General features: G+C 37.5%; 2 protein-coding genes across 2 annotated transcripts; both read left to right on the top strand.

Annotated features, from left to right (window-relative positions):
- Positions 1 to 630: 630 nt before the first annotated feature.
- Positions 631 to 9,061, top strand: LOC143562019 (uncharacterized). Its single transcript, XM_077049946.1, has 2 exons — positions 631 to 750; positions 8,570 to 9,061. The coding sequence occupies exons 1-2, from the start codon at positions 631 to 633 to the stop codon at positions 9,059 to 9,061; spliced, it is 612 nt and encodes a 203-aa protein (XP_076906061.1).
- Positions 9,062 to 11,266: 2,205 nt separating this feature from the next.
- LOC143562018 (uncharacterized) lies at positions 11,267 to 11,679 on the top strand. Its single transcript, XM_077049945.1, has 2 exons — positions 11,267 to 11,443; positions 11,494 to 11,679. The coding sequence occupies exons 1-2, from the start codon at positions 11,267 to 11,269 to the stop codon at positions 11,677 to 11,679; spliced, it is 363 nt and encodes a 120-aa protein (XP_076906060.1).
- The last annotated feature ends 5,789 nt before the right edge of the window (positions 11,680 to 17,468 follow it).

The following is a 17,468-nucleotide window of genomic DNA, read 5'->3' as shown; positions in this document are numbered from 1 at the left end:
ATAAAGGAAGAACCACGAAGCCCGTCCTCTGACTGGATGCAGTGTCATTCCGACCCATGTCGATGGTTTACCGGAAGCTCCACCGTGAATGAAGTTAGCTCCCAACCAAAGAATAACGAAGGGCTATCCCGAAAGCATAAGATAAGGTTCATAATGCCTTTCGAAAGTTTCAAGATGCCCTCGATGAACATTGAAACTCCACAACCTATGGAGGAAGACAAACCAGAAGAAGAGGAGGAACCTATGGAGGAAGAAGAGGAACCCATGGAAGAGGAGGATTCTGATAATGAAGAAGATCCCGAAGAAGATAGTGAGGAGGACCCAGTGGAGGAGTCCGAGGAAGAGATGGAAGAAGAGCATCCAAAAAACCCGAACGAAATATCAAGCCCGATGAATGGATCACTCACTTCCAATAATGCAAGCTATGGTTCTGTGGACCCGTATGTCCAGTACTTGGAGCAATTAAGGAACCAAGCTTCCTCAAGCTTCCCGCCATTTCAAGGGAGAATTCATTCCATTTAAGAACAAGCCGATGAAATTCGCGAGCAGAACCAAGCTGCCAAGACATACCTCTACCTTGCATCCGATAAGACTTATGTGCCATATCCTGAACCGCAGAACCATTACGAGATGGTAACACTGGGTTATCGCGACCCACCCCCGCAGTACGGATATCCCAACATAGTCCCGCAGTCATACGAAGAACATCTGGATCGTGCATTGCATGAGACCGACGACTGGAGGAAGAAGGTAAATGAGACAGAGAAGGAAAAGAAGAAAGTTGGAAAAGCACTCCTTCGTAAATGCAACAAACTCATGAAGGTTGTGAAGAAGTTCTTGAAGGACTGAAGACGGTGGTGTGTGATGAAGACTTTTATGTATGTAAACTAGTATTGTATGATATATGAATAAAAGAACGTCTGAAACGTTCTTATGTAATGATAGGTTCAACAATATATATCGTGGAAACGATATATATATGTATGTGAATTGTAAAATATATATATCCTTGGATATATATATTGATGTGTAATAAATAAACGCTTGTTTAATAAAAGAAATGTTGTTAAAATTTCAGACTGAATTGAAAAAGATAAAAGAAAATGTCTGAACAAAGCAATAATAACGAGAATGCTCGTAAAGAAAAAGAAATAAAAGACAAGGGGAAAGGCCCCGAAAACGAGCAAGAGGAAGAAATCCCTGAAAAATACATGAATAAAATCCATAAGATGATTAAAGATGCGGTAAGAGAAGAATCTGAGTTTAGATCACAATCTAGACAATCTAAGAATTCTCGATCTGTTAATCCTTCTCATAAATCCAAAAAATTCCGTCTGAAACAATCTCGTGTCAAGGAGAGTGTTCACGAGTCTAACGCTGATGATGGAGTTAGACGTGAGTTCAAGAAACTCAAAATTTGTGGGTGTTCGTTTAAGGACTTCAAGTACTATGGATCGAAAGAGTTCCATGGTGACAAAGGAGCCATTTCAACCGTGAGGTGGCTTGAGGAGATGGAAACAATCGTGATTACAAGTAAATGTTCGGATGAGGAGAAAATTCAATACTCCGCCTTAATGTTCAAAGGAGAGGTGTTGGAGTGGTGGAATGCTCTGTTGATGAGGAAAGGAAGATATGTTATGTATGGTTTGAGTTGGGAAGATTTTAAAGCCTTGTTGATGGCTAAGTTCTGTCCCATGCATGAGACTGATCAGATTCAAACGAAATTTTTGAATCTCAAATTCGTTCGGACAAATCTCCGTGAATACAATACTATATTCCATGAGTATTGTCGCCTTGTACCCCAGCTGGTTCACCCTAAATCCAGCAAATTCATGAGATATATTTGGGGACTTCCGCGGGAGATCCGCGACATGGTAAGGTCTCACCTACCACAAACCGCTGACTCTGCGATGGAGTTAGCTGGTTACTTGATGGGCGGCATGGTTCGTAACAGAGAAGAAGACAAGAAGGTTACTACACCAACAACTCAAGGAAGAACAAGTGGAGGAAATAATCGCTTCAAGGGTAAGGGCGTTAACCAAAGTCGATTTAATTCAAATGCCCCACAATGCAAGACTTGTAGGAGGTATCACAAGGGACGTTGCAACTTTTCCCCGCCTCCTAAGGTGTGTGAATCATGCCATCGCACAGGTCACGATGCTGCTGATTTTGCTGGAAGAAGAGGATGACTTGCTTTAACTGCAAGGAGATGGGCCATTTAAGTTTTGAGTGCCCAAAGAACAAGCCTACTGCTAGTGGTGCAGGTGGTAGTGGCAAAGACAAAAAGAGAAACGCTCGAGTCGTTGTACTCGACACAAAAAGGGCCGCTGACGTGCCAGAAACCATAACCGGTACGTTTCTAGTCAATGACACCTATGCGAGAGTTTTATTTGATTCAGGTGCCAATTTGAATTTTATAGATTATAAATTTTGTAGTCTATTAAATGAACCATTAACTAAGTTAGATAAAACTCTAAGCGTCGAGACTGCTAGCTGTGAAATTGTTAAGATCTCCGAAGCCCTTGAAAACGGAAAAATCCTTCTAGCTGGTTATTTGTTGCCTATTTGTTTGTTACCCATGAGATTGGCTGGTTTTGATATTGTACTTGGTATGGATTGGTTATCCGACAACCGAGCCCGTATCATCTGCAATAGCAAAACTGTTGAACTTCAAGCCCCCGATAAACGAACTATTTGAATTGAAGGGGATAAAGACGCTGGCCAAGTTAGCATAATCTCCATGATTAGGGCTAACAAATGTTTAAAGCAAGGATGCCTTGCATTCATGGCCTACGTCACTGAAGAGTCTAAGCCAAAAGAAATCAAAGACGTTCCTATCGTTTCCGAATTTTCTGACGTCTTTCCTGATGAACTCCCTGGTATTCCTCCTGATCATGAAGTAGAATTTAGGATCGATCTGATTCCCGGTACTGCTCCGATCGTGAAAGCTCCGTATCGCTTAGCGCCAACCGAAATGAAGGAGTTAAAGAAACAACTTGATGAACTTCTTGAAAAAGGTTTCATTCGACCAAGTTCGTCGCCTTGGGGTGCACCAATTCTATTCGTCAAGAAGAAAGATGGTTACATGAGGATGTGTATCTACTATCGTGCGTTGAACAAAGTTACAATCAAAAACCTATATCCACTCCCTCGTATTGACGATCTTTTCGACCAACTTCAAGGTGCTAGCTTCTTATCAAAAATCGATCTTCGTTCCGGCTATCACCAACTTAAAGTCCAATCCGAAGACATTCCAAAGACTGCTTTCTGAACAAGGTATGGACATTATGAGTTCACGGTTATGCCGTTTGGACTTACTAATGCTCCGGTTGCGTTCATGGATATGATGAACCGTATTTGCAAGCCTTACTTAGATAAATTTGTTAACGTGTTCATCGACGACATACTCATTTACTCTAAGTCTAAAGCCGATCATGAAATACACCTTCGTACTTTGCTTGAAATTCTTAGAACCGAGAAATTGTATGCCAAGTTCTCAAAATGCGAGTTCTGGTTGCACGAGGTGCAATTTCTTGGTCACATTATCAACGTCAACGATATTCAAGTGGACCCCACTAAGATTGAAGCTATCTCTAAGTTGGAAGTTCCGAAGTCGCTAACTGAGATCCGAAGTTTCTTAGGCTTGGCCGGCTACTACCGTAGGTTCATCGAAAATTTCTCTCGAATCGTCGTTCCCTTAACCTCATTAACTCGAAAGAACATTAAGTATGAATGGGGAACGAAGCAACAAGAGGCGTTTGATATACTCAAACAAAAACTCACCCAAGCACCTATCTTGGCTTTGCCAGAAGGTACAGAGGATTTTGTAGTATTTAGTGACGCATCTCACTCGGGTTTGGGATGCGTACTAATGCAACGAAAGAAGGTTATCGCTTACGCCTCGCGTCAATTGAAAGTACACGAAAAGAATTACACGACTCATGATCTGGAATTAGGCGCTATAATCTTTGCGCTTAAGATTTGGAGGCACTATCTCTATGGAGTACTATTTACTGTGTACACTGATCACAAAAGCTTGAAACACATCTTTGATCAAAAAGAGCTCAACATGCGCCAACGGCGATGGATGGAGACTCTTAACGATTATGATTGTGAGATTATGTATCATGAAGGCAAGGCCAACGTCGTGGCCGATGCCTTAAGTCGAAAAGAGCATGAAAAACCCAAAAGGGTTCGAGCTTTGTGCCTAGAACTTCAAATTGATCTCTTTGAGCAAATCAAATCCGCGCAAACGCAAGCAATCAATGAAAATCAAATCTCTGATGAAAAACGCAATGGCACCATTGACTCGTTAGTCAAAGGTGATGACGGTATCCTTAAACTCGGTAATAGGATTTGGGTACCAATTGTTGGAGGATTGCGTGAGAAAATCTTGACGAAGCTCACAAGTCTAAATATATGATGCATCCCGAAAGTGATAAGATGTACCACAACCTAAAAGCGAACTATTGGTGGAACGGGATGAAAGGAGATGTCGCTTCGCATGTTGCGAAATGTTTGACTTGTTTGAAAGTCAAGGCCGAATATCAAAGGCCTTCGGGATTGCTACAGCAACCCGAACTTCCCGTATGGAAGTGGGAGTTAATTACTAAGGACTTTATTACGAAACTCCCAAAGACAACTCAACAACATAATACGATATGGGTAATTGTGGATCGATTGACAAAATCCGCACATTTTATACCCATCAATGAGTCGTATTCTATGGATAGACTAGCGCGTATTTATGTAAACAACATTGTTGCCTTGCATGGAGTACCGTTGTCTATAATATCTGATCGAGACAGTCGTTTTACGTCTCACTTTTGGAAAAGCTTCCAACAAGCCCTTGGTACAAAGTTGAACCTTAGCACTGCTTATGATTCACAAACCGATGGGCAAAGCGAAAGGAGGATTCAAAAGTTGGAAGACATGCTCCGCGCTTGTGTGATCGATCTAGGTGGAAGTTGGGATGACCACTTACCCCTAATGGAATTCTCGTACAATAATAGTTATCACGCAAGTATTCAAACCGCACCTTTCGAGGTGTTATATGGTCGAAAATATAGAACGCCCTTGTGTTGGTCTGAAACCGGATACAATCAATTGTCTGGACCCGAGATTGTCCAAGAAACCACCGACAAGGTTATTCAAATCCGAGAACGACTTAAGACGGCACGTGATCGCCAAAAGAGTTACGCCGATATTCGTCGTAAGCCGTTAGAGTTCAATATCGGTGACAAAGTATTATTGAAAGTCTCGCCTTGGAAGGGCGTCATTCGCTTCGGAAAGAAAGGAAAATTAAGTCCTCGATTCGTTGGACCTTTTGAGATAATCGAACGAATCGGCACTGTTGCATACCGTTTGCGACTGTTTGAGGAAATGCAAGGGATACATGATGTATTCCATGTTTCGAATCTGCGTAGGTGTTTAACCGATGAATCGTTGGCTATGCCATTAAAAGACGTTGAAATAAATGAGAACTTAAAATTTGTAGAACCTCCAATTCAAATTGAAGATTCGAAAACAAAGAAATTAAAGAAAAGAACGTTGAAAATTGTGAAAGTAAAATGGGACTCGCGTAGAGCGCCCGAATATACTTGGGAACTCGAATCGAAAATGAGAAAGAAATACCCCCACTTGTTCGAGTAAAGCAATCTCGAGAACGAGATATGTTTCAAGGTGGGGAGGATGTAACAACGCGAAAATTTCGAAGTTCAAAGTGTCAACTTTCCAAAGTCTAGGGACTAAAATTGCCAAATTTCAAAGTTGAGGGTCTAATTTGTAAAATCTGATTTCCCTGACCCATCGCGGTACCGACAGGTCAGAAGGGACTCCCATCGCGGTACGCGATGGGGAGTCTGACACAGTGTGACACGTGTGCCACGTGGCACACGGTGGCACTATGTGCTGTCACGTGTCACCACGTGGCAACGCCTGCTGCCACGTGTTGCCACGTGGAGCGGTGGCTGCCACGTGGCAGGCCTACCCTCTGCGTCATCAACCCTACGTCGCGGCACGCGACGGGGTGCCCAAAGGACCCATCGCGGTACGCGATGGGATCCAAAATATTGCCTATAAATAACGACCATGGGCAGTTCACTTCTGCACACCAACATTGCTCTCACATCTCACTACTCTCTCTCTAGCCTTACACCGATAAGCGTGCCATATTTCATCATTAAGCGTGCCCCGATTCCTCGATTGTGTAATGGCGTTTCCTCGAAGTTGTGCCACCCTCCACCCACATACCAAAAAGGTGTTGTTAATGGCAATGAATCTCGATAAGCGTGTTGTCAAGAATTGAAGTTTGGCGTTATCGATTGACGACAAAAGAGATCAAGCGGCGTTGGAGTGCTGCTCGAGTCCCTAGAGTTTCTATACGCCACTAAGGTTAGGCGTTATGGTGAATTCAATATAATTCAATATTATATTAAAGGCTAAAGCCTTAAGTCGTGGATATACTCGATACCTCGATAAAAGAAAAGAAAAGAAAACATAACAAATAAATGAATGAAAGAACAGATATTGAATAATGTGATAACATATATGTGTGTAAGTATATATGTAAATATTCTTTGTTATGAAATATTATTTAATGAATAAAGAGTATTCTTAAATAATAAAAGAAAAAGATTACGTTTCTTAGAGAAGAAGAAACGTCGGTTTTTTGAATATAGACTAAAGGTTTATAATATACTTTTAAACTAAAGGTTTTCAAGTAAATAAGAATTGAACTAAAGGTTCAATCGAGGATTGAGATATAATACTAAAGGTCTTAAGCCGGATCGTGTATTCGACTAACAAATATTTATACTCGTACTATAGGTGCGAGATAAAGAAAGGGAAAGACCCTTGGACGGTGAGTGAAGCCGATCCTAAAGAGACAAGGTGAATACGCCCCCAAACTTTTACTTATTTTAAAATGAGTTAAACTTGTTTTATGAAATTGTTTACAAGGAACTATGTGTTCCTAAAACCGTTATAAATAAAGGGTATGAACCTAGCCCTCAGGCTGCGGTATACGTATGTATGGATCTTTACATAGGTGGTACTATGCGATGTATGGGCATGATCGCACCACCCTTGGTCGTAGGATGCTCTCCTGCAGGGAGTACGACCGTTGTGTATATTTACGGGCACTTAACTAAGTCGAATGCTGCGGTGTTTGCCGAGGTGACCTAGCGTAGAGGCTCATATTTATAATGTGTTATTTGACTTTGCTATTCCTAAGCCACGTTGGGCCGAGGCAGGCGTAGTCTCGAGGGGTAATAAAGTAAAAAAAATATTTTTGCGTCAGCATGTTCAGTAGCATTCGTTGCTGACGTATTTTATTACATTTTTGCAGGTGAACAAAGTTAGAGCTTGGAGATGACGAAGTACTAATATCCGATGGTTCGGATAAATTTTGTATAAGTTCAATATGGTGGTTTTGTAAGTCATAAACAAATAATCTTTTGTAACAAACTTAAACGGGTGTTTTATAATCCCCGTCCTTTTGTTAAGTATATATAATTTACATTTTGATCCTTAAAGTTTTATAAGTCTTCCGCAACGTAACAAAACTCTGATTTATTTACAAACACGATACCAAACTTAAGTGTCGCACTCCTAAGCCCTAGATGGGGGTGTGACATATAATAACAGGCGCAGATCACACACAACGCATTTTCAGCCCAACGAACAAATGCAGATCTTGCGATTCTAGGGACTGGAGGCGCGTAACCCTAAACGAAGGACAGGACTATCTTGCATTCGACTCCTATTGTTTGGTGAGATCGTTTTTTACTGTTTATTTCGTTTCTCAATAGGAATTGCATTAGGCATCTGTTGTTGATACCAGAATAGAAAATGTCTGGTTTATGTTTGCATTAGGCAGTTTATGTCTCTTTGTGTCCGTGCACAATTATTACCTATTTGTTAAGTGTACATTAGGCGAATTTTTATAAGACTTTTTCATCAACGTCTATTCGTGGTGTGTCTGCGTTGGTTCTTTGTGTTTTGTTTTGCTTTAAATTGTTATAGTTAATTATAACCATTGACGACAGTAGTCATGTCAGTCCGCTGAGATCGTGTCCAAGGACAAGGGGTGCAGGAAAGGGTAGGGGGTATAGTTTGCGCTTGGCATCATGTAATGTAGGGACTCTAAGTGATAAATTGTTAGAGGTGATAGATGCTCTTAAGAGATGTAAGGTCCATATAGCATGCCTCCAAGAGACTAGGTGGAAGGGGGGAGAGAGGGGTGGAACGAAATGGGTACAAGCTATTGCATTCGGGGGCGAATGGAGCTAAAAATGGAGTAGGATTTCTAGTGGCTATAGAATTGCATAAGAATGTGATTGAGGTGAAAAGATACAACGATAGGGTGATGGTATTAAGGTTAGTGTTAGGATTCGAAGTAGTGGTTGTGGTTTGCGCTTATGCACAACACGTGGGACTAGGAGACCAAGAAAAGAGGGAGTTTTGGGATTGCCTAAATGGAGTAGTGAGGGCCGTATCTAGGGAGGAGACCATTTTCATAGGAGGTGATTTCAATGGTCATATTGGTTAGGATAGTGATGGCTTTCAGATAGTTCATGGAGGTTTTGGTTTTAGGGATAGGAACGAACCTGGTAGGGATCTTTTAGATTTTGCAGTGGCCCATGACCTAGGTATTCTGAACTCTTTCTTTAGGAAGAGGGACTCAAACCTAATCACTTTTACTAGTGGGGGAAGGAATACACAAATCGACTATATCTTAATGAGGCAACAAGATCGAAGACGGTGGAGAGACTGCAAGGTGATACCGAGGGAGACCGCAGCAGCTCAGCACCATTTACTGGTGGCAGATGTAGTACTGAGAGAGAAAGTGACTACGATGGAGAGAAAAGGGCGGTCTATGATAAGATGGGGAAATTTGAAGGGCACCAACATTACGATGTTCAAGGACATGGTCATCTCGACGACAACAATTGATCTTGTTGGGGACGCAAACCAGATGTGGGAGGATATGGCAGCTTCCATCACTCAAGTGGCAAATGAGACTCTAGGTGTCACGGCAGGCAGGACAACTGGGAACTAGGAATCTTGGTGGTGGAATGAGGATGTGCATAGCAAGATCAAGGATAAGCAACAGAGTCTTAGGGATCTTTTAAGGTGCACAAACGAGGGGGAGCGTTGGAGGTTGAGGGAGAAATACAAAAACGCTAGGAGAGAGGCGAAGAAGGCGGTGACAGAGGCAAAAAAACATGGCGTATAGACGGATGTATGCACGTTTGGAAACAAAGGAGGGGGAGCATGATATGTTCAAGATTGCTAAAGCCAGGGAGCGTAGAAGACAGGACCTAGGAGTAGTGAAATATATAAAGGGAGAGGATGGGCATGTCTTAATCAATGAACAAGGCATTAAACAGAGATGGAAAAATTATTTTAACAGTCTTTCTAATGGCAGACAGACCTACCAACGAGAAACAGGCAACCCTGTTGCGTAGAGACAACAAAGGAATAACTCCTACTGTAGAGCTATCACACAAGGAGAGGTGAGGATAACATTTAGGAAGATGGGAAGGGCTAAGACAATTGGTCTAGACAACATACCGATTGAGGCTTGGAAGTGGCCGCATGCGTCTAGGGCTCGTTTGAGTTCGAGCATGTAGGCGTGTTGCTCAGGGTAGATGTGGTAGAATGGGAAGTAGACTGTTATGTCTTCGATTTGGAACTTCATTGTTAGGATTTTCAGGTTATGTGATTTGATTTGATTTGATTGATGGAGAAGATGAAGAAGATGAAGGTTGTTTGAGAAACAGAAGGCTAATGTGTTCAGTGTGTTAGTTAAGAGTTTAACATTGATGTGGGCCGGTTCGGATATGTGCTTAACCAGAGCTAAACTGGGATTTCGGTTAGTTTTTAAATGCGGGTGTGCATGAAACCGAAAAAAACGATTTTAAACCAAAAAAACTGAAAAATCAAACCGAATTAGAAACTGACGGTTAGGTTTTGAGTTTTATTAAAATCCGCAATGTTGGTTTTGGTGTGGTTTTGTGTTTTGTGAATAACCAAAGACTGTAATAACTAAACCAAACCAAACCGTAACCATTAAAACCAAACCGGCCTATAATTATTTGTTTAATTCTTCATGTGATTAATAATAATAACAACAACAAATAATATTACTCTAGTATTATGTTAAATTAATTTTTTGGTTGAATCGTTTACGTTTTATCCACTGGAATATTTGTTTTAAATTTAACGTTTGCTATTGAATTTATGACCCTTTATTTATAATTTTAAATTTGAGCATCTTTTTTAGCTCTTAATATTCTATGCACAAATAAACAATATTTTGTTAATCTTTATTTTTTTTTGAAAAACAAAATATTAAGCCCAATTCAATATCTTGGGTCAAAATTTTTTGGCCCAAAATACGAGTAGAAAAACTAAATTCAAAATCGAATTGAACCCGAAAACCGAAAACCAAAAAAACCGAATCGAACGGTTTTGAAAAAATCGAAAAACCGAAAGTTTGGTTTTCAGTTCGGTTTTAGCCCAAAACCGCACCATGCACACCCCTATTTTTAAAAATTGTTACCTTGCTCGTATGTGCGTGACCTCACTATAGTATGCACATAACTCGTTCTGACTCGACACTGTTCTAACCTGAAATCCACTTTGACTTGACCCCTTTCGACATGAACCCCGTCTCGACCGATCTGAACCAAATTAACTTTTTTTTGTATCAACCCGTTCCGATCTTAACCCTTTTAGACCCATGACCCGAACCGTAAAGTCCTTAACTTTAAGTTTCACATGCCCCTTAAATTTAAGTTTCACACGTATACGTTTTTTGGCCCATCAACTTTCGTTTCCATGTTTCACATATATATTTTGTTGGCTACTAAACTTTGGTGATGAAACTTTTGCCACATAACTTTTGCAGTTACGAATTCCCGTTGCGTGCTAATCGCAACGCATGATAGCTTTTGAATTGCCTCACTAGTTTCACATTTATAGTTTCTGGCCCCTCAACGTTTGTTTCACATATTTTATTTTTTGTCTCATTAACTTTGGTGATGAATTTTTTACCCTTACATCTTTACTTTTTGGTTCATACAATACTTTTAGTGTAACACATCGAACTGATAATGACCGACTTCTCGTCACGTACTCGTCACAATGCACGTTGGCTTTTCGAACATGTAATCTTTATTTTCTTAGGCACACAAAGGAGGAACATCATCTTCATTATACCCACAACACTCACCAAAACACCTTAACCAAAACAACCAAAATGGCTGTCCCAAAACAAGGAGGAATCATCAAGAAAGGCCACGAAGAAGGCATAAAATTCGCCGTCTCAATCCTCGAAGAACACGGTCTTCCCTTAGGCCTCCTCCCTCTCGCAGACGTCGTAGAAGTAGGGTTCGTCAAAACCACGGGTTACGTGTGGATTGTGCAAGCTAAAAAGGTTGAATATACTTTTAAACTGATTAAAAGCAAGTTAGTTATGATTCTGAGATTACCGGGTACGTGGAGAAGAAGAGGATCAAGAAGTTGGAAGGTGTGAAGGCTAAAGAGTTGATGTTGTGGCCTCTGGTTAATGATATCACTGTTGAAGATCCGCCTACTGGAAAGATTCAGTTCAAGAGTCTTGCTGGGATCACCAAGATTTTCCCCATGGAAGCGTTTGCGGCCGGCCAGTAGGCTTAATGTAACCCTGGGAATTAAGGAGTTGTTAATTATGGGGTTAATTTTCTTGTTGTTGCATGTTTTGTTTGCATGCATGTTTGTTCCAAATGTTGGAAGTTTGAGGAATAAAAGGTTTATGTTTCTTATAATGAAACTAAATTAATTATACTATGATAAAGCTCCTCAACTCAATGGGTCTAAGCTTAAGTTCATCTAAGCTAGAGTTCATTCAAGTCATTACATGAGTCTCAGTATATATAAGATTGAGTTCATTTAAGTTTGACTCGATTTGACTTTTTATCAAGCTAAGGGTAAGTATAGCGGACGACAAAGGGTGTGTTTTTTGGGTGAACTTGGGCTACAACACCCCCCCCCCCCCCCGGATATGTGGGGCGATTTGAGGGGGGGGGGTTGTCGCCAGTGAATGTTGAAAAATAATAATAAAAAATAGAAAGGGGGCAATAAAGCGCGACAACACCGCTACACTTCTAAAATGAAAATCGCTCCTCCACTGACGTGCCGTCATTTATCGAAAAATCTACCCTATTTTCTAGCCCTCCGCTACACATACATAGTATAAGTGACATGACTCACACAATCTACTTGTTTCTTTAGATATAGGTTATCCATCGATAATCATTTTAGTGAGGTGATCAGTGACTTAAATGTAAGAAGTTAGTACGCAGTGATTCTTTCCTCTTGTGATAAGCTTGTCGTGACTTCTAGTATTTTAGAAAAAAAATTTCTACTAAGTTATTATTGCCTATTTAGTATTTACGTTTCTTAGAGAAAAGTGTAGTGAAAACTGAAAAGTAACTTTAGGTTAAAAACTTAACATGAAATGTAAAGCGATTTTATTAACATACAACGTAATAATATTTATTTATTTTTTAAATAGCTTATAACTCTCATACCCTATAATTTTTCTTATAAATCTACGTGAACTATTAAGAAAAACTATCGTTATTATCATTAGACATTTTGATATCGCTAAACTACAAGCCATTTTATTTTAAAGTAATTTAGATTTTAAGTAGAAACTTTTTATAAATCACTAATATATGCCTTTAAAACTAATAAATAACCTTTAATTGTTACACTACGTTTTGCACGATGCCTAGAGATGACAATAAATACCGAACTCGATGAAAATATCCAAAACATCTAAGATGAGTAATTGGGTATAAGACCAAGTATGATATATGTTGCTTTTGAAACCTTTCACGGGTATGAGATTTGATTTGATTTGATTATAAACATGTTTACACTATCCAATTACCCGATAACATATACCCGAAATGATTTTCCTTTATTTTATCAAAAATATAAACGTCGTATCTATTTTAATTGTCTTCTTACATTCAACATTTCCCACCGCCCTACACCATTCCCATATGTAATCAATTAATAATAGTTTCGCAATAGATAGCTGACAGTTTTCGGCACCCAACGAGTATTTTTAATAAACTAAAGGCTTTACTCAAAACTCGCAATAGTGCTGATACCTACGTGTCATTACGTGATAGATAGTCAACGAGTTTTCAGCCGGGTATGAGAGTACAAGCTTTTATCATCGAGCTTGAGGGTTAAAATTACTTAAACCCGACCTATTACCATGTCGTCTATGTGTTAATTTTATCTTATTAGTCCAAATGTTTATCTGATTTTACATCCTGTCACCAAAATTTTCACTAGACAAACAAATCAGTTAGAAAACGGTTAACTTGAGGTGAACCACAAGTCTAATCAATCCATCCTTATTGAAGCAGTTGGGTTGATAATGGTGGAAAGCTTGTTAAAGTTCGGCACCTTTACGCCGCTTCTTCTTATTCAATCTTCTTCAAGATCCCCTTTGATGACGTCCGTAAACTCCGTTAATATTCACCACTCTCCCCCTGCCACCTACCTCCAACATGTATCGTGTTGTAAGTTATCGGTGCCGCCTCATCGCGCGGGTCTTTCGTGTTTAATATTAGTTGTGAGATCCTACACTAATGTAAACCATACATATGTGTCTTAGCCCTACATAGACCATTGGTTTAACCCTAAACTAATAAATTTTTAAACTACACATAAATGTTTTAACCCTACACAAAGCATACATTAGTTTTGTACTTGATAGCTCGACAAGGTGTTGTAAATTGTAATAACGTAGTAATCGTACACGAATTGATTAAGCCTACACTCGATTGTCAGATCCTACACTAACGTTGGAAGCCTACATAAAATCAACATTACTATGTAAATCATTCATATATGTAACGATATCTTGGATTAATCGTGGCCATAGAAAGTCTAACATATCTAAGCCCTTGAAACTCATTACTGTATTATTATGTTATAGAAGAGTGTAACTACCTCTTCTTTTAATTCAGACCCTCTAAATTATCAACTTTTGATTTGTATCGTGTAAAGTCATAAAAAGACATTACTTCGTTCATCAAATGTTAATTCGTTTTTTCACCTGAGATTCCAGTCGATTGCCGTCAGTCTCTCCCCATGTTCTGTTGTTTATCAGACATAAAAAATAACATATAAATCACCGGAATTCATTCCTTCCATCGAATCTCTAGTCCTCAACCCTTTTCATCTGTTTCTATAAATCGTGAATTTATTCACAATCATCGTCATTGTCTTCGTAATTCATAGGTTTACTGTCTACCCCTGGTTGTAGAAGTTGAGATTAAAAACAACTTATTTATTTCGTTGCACATCGATGGAGGATGATCCCTAATAAAAAAAATACTTATCTATCAACCTAACAAAGAGCGGGAATGTATAGCATTTGATTAAAAATATATAATCTCTACTATATATAAAGAGTGAGTGAGTGAAAGACTTCTTAAATTTTAAGATGTCCAATCAATTATGCAATATATATAATTGTGAATGCTTATATTTTTCAAAATTTGAGGGTATTTATGTCTTTAATCAACTCTCACTAACCGTACCTTTTCATTTTAATTCAATAGTTACAATAATTACCCTTCCATAGTTACAAAAATTATCCTTAACATTTGTAATATCTAAGAATAGTTACACATCTTACCCTCATCTTTATCCAAAAACTTGACAAATTTATTTATGTTTTTATTTCCGTCTATATCTTTGAATATATTATGTTTTAAAAAAAACTGAACATACCACCATGACGTGCTAATTTTTGTCGACGTTTAGATATAAAAAATCTTTCAAACCAATATGTAGATTATAATGTACAAGTTAATGAATATATTATGTTTTAAAAAAAACTGAACATACCACCATGACGTGCTAATTTTTGTCGACGTTTAGATATAAAAAATCTTTCAAACCAATATTTAGATTATAATGTACAAGTTAATGAACCATTAATGTATAAGTTAGATATGCAACTATAAACCTATAAATAAAGTTACATTCTCTAACTATAGTTACAATAACTGCCTTTAAACTTTATATGACTTTTATAATATTTAGAAATTGTTGCATATTTTATCCATCATCTTTAGTCAATAATTTGACAAATTTATATATTTATTTTTCCCTCAATATCTTTAAATATATTATTATTATTATTATTAGGCTTGTCGGGACCTACGCTGTCTTTTTCATTTTTATTATGAGTGAAGGTAATTACTAAATAAATACTGTATATTGTTTTGTTAAAGTTTACAAAATCATTCTTATGTTAATAATGTATTATAATGTATGAAATACCGTAATGCAATGTAGTGACAAAACAAATTTTCAAACTTTCAATGACATTGATAAAAAAAAATATTATGGTTTCACTGATAACAAAGAGATAATTAAAACTATGGAATAATTTTATACAAGATACTATACTAAATCCGTTATTACTGATTGATATTAAATAACATAATTAAAATTATATGAAAATAATATAATAAATATTTTATATTGTTTTCTGCCTTTTCTTTTTGTTGTTTGAATCATGTTGGTTGTTTCAAGCTCGAGCCGAGCTAGCTCGACATGTATTCGAGTCGAGCTTGGCTCGGCTCAGCTCATTGACAACCAACATACATTTATCAACCGAACCAATTCAACAATTAACGTAATAAACTTTTGAAAAACATTAAACGATTAAGAAAACTATCATAAGTATAGGAAAACTGTTAATCTATAAAAGAAGACAAAAACGAATAGTGTGAGAAGTTTTGTGACCTTGAAAGAAACCCCTAAAAAAATTCAAGAAAAATATAAAAAAATAATAACTCAAAATATAAATAAAAAACTATAAAAAAACCTAATATAACATAATGCCGAGAAAAATACAACACAATGTTGATTAGCATAACACAATATTAAAAAAAGGCACTATCAATAAAAAAGACACAATCGATGACGAAAATAAATTAAAAACATAGTGATATTTTTTTCAACAATTTTTTTTTGTTTTTGAGAATGAGAAGACGGGAGGAACATTTTTGGTTTTTCTTGTTTACTTTTTTCGCTTTTATTTAAATTTTGAGTGATGAGTTTGTTTATTATATTCTTTATTATTTTTATTTCTTTCTCTAATTTTTATTAATTTTTTTAGGGGTTTTTATATGAGCACAAATCATTTGCACCTTTCTCAATGTTATCTCCTTTTGTAAAATAACTTAAACATGTATGGATAAATACTATACACTATATCACAAGAGGATTGATAAACTAGCATAAACAAGTATCAAACTGTAAATTCTTGTCACCGCAGCATCGCGCGGGTTTGATACTAGTGTAAAATAATGTATGTGTTTAGAAAAAAGTTAAACATGAAGGTGTCATTGCAACAAAACTCGCTTACGACACAAAATATAATAGAAGAAAGTAGCTTAGGCAAGAAAATAATGTTAGTTCCGATATCCCCTAACATTATATCATTGTTGTATATTATAAGAAAAAACCAACCATCAAAAAAACAAACTATGTTCGTTTTGGTTTGTAGAGGTGTGTACAAAACCGAAAAAAAATCGAAACCTGAAAATCAAAAAAAAAACGAACCGAAAAAACCAAACCGTATTAGAAACCGATGGTTCGATTTTGAACTAATAAAAACTCAAAATTGAACCTGACTAAATTTAAAAAAAAAGGCGTCTAAAACTAAACTGAAACCGAAACGAAACAAACAAAATAAACTGAAATGAAATCGTAAAAAAAGACCAAAGCGAAACCAAAAAATTAATAAAAAGTCGAAACTGAACCTGATTGATTTAAAAAAAAACCCGTCTAAAACGTAACAATCTGGCCAAAACGAAACTGAAACCGAAACGAAACAAACAAAATAAACCGAAATGAAATCGTAAAAAAAGACCAAAGCGAAACCGAAAAACTAATAAAAAGTCGAAACTGAATCCGACCTAAACGAAAAAAAAAACAGAAAACGTCCTAAATTGAAATGAAACCGACCGAAACTAAACAAAAGAATGAAGTGATTTTCCATGTTACAAAATTAACCCATCTTCAAATATTAATATTGTTAGTTTACATTCAAAATATTCACTCCCACCACAATTGTTCTACGGTCATCTTGTAATCATCACTCACTTGAGATCCTAATTCCACCTCATATTCAATCTTTAATCAGGTTTGAACTCATCACTCAGTTGAGATTAATGTTAATTGAATGATTGAATTTGATTAATTGTAGTAATTGAATAAAGTAGTAATTGTATCAGTTGCTGTAGGTGTAGGGTACGTCAAATCCGGTACGACCTTTTATTTATTACATAATATATCATGTTTATTACATTATTATTATTGTCTGGTATTAGGCCAATTGGGCTGGGGTTTGTGAAGGTAACCCCTAACCGGGCCTG

This window comes from Bidens hawaiensis, unplaced genomic scaffold, assembly GCF_021521415.1.
Source record: "Bidens hawaiensis isolate Kalapana, Puna unplaced genomic scaffold, B.hawaiensis_p1.1 tig00020893_1, whole genome shotgun sequence".
Classification (NCBI taxonomy): domain Eukaryota; kingdom Viridiplantae; phylum Streptophyta; class Magnoliopsida; order Asterales; family Asteraceae; genus Bidens; species Bidens hawaiensis.
Note: the sequence above shows the minus strand (reverse complement) of the source record. Positions and strands in the feature narration are given on the sequence as shown.

Bases quoted from the DNA above. Each gene is read 5' to 3' on its own strand.
- LOC143562019 (XM_077049946.1), top strand. From the start codon at position 631: ATGGTAACACTGGGTTATCGCGACCCACCCCCGCAGTACGGATATCCC. The intron at 751-8,569 runs GTAAATGAGACA...GATGGCTTTCAG, and splicing joins CCGACGACTGGAGGAAGAAG to ATAGTTCATGGAGGTTTTGG.
- LOC143562018 (XM_077049945.1), top strand. From the start codon at position 11,267: ATGGCTGTCCCAAAACAAGGAGGAATCATCAAGAAAGGCCACGAAGAA. The intron at 11,444-11,493 runs GTTGAATATACT...TATGATTCTGAG, and splicing joins GGATTGTGCAAGCTAAAAAG to ATTACCGGGTACGTGGAGAA.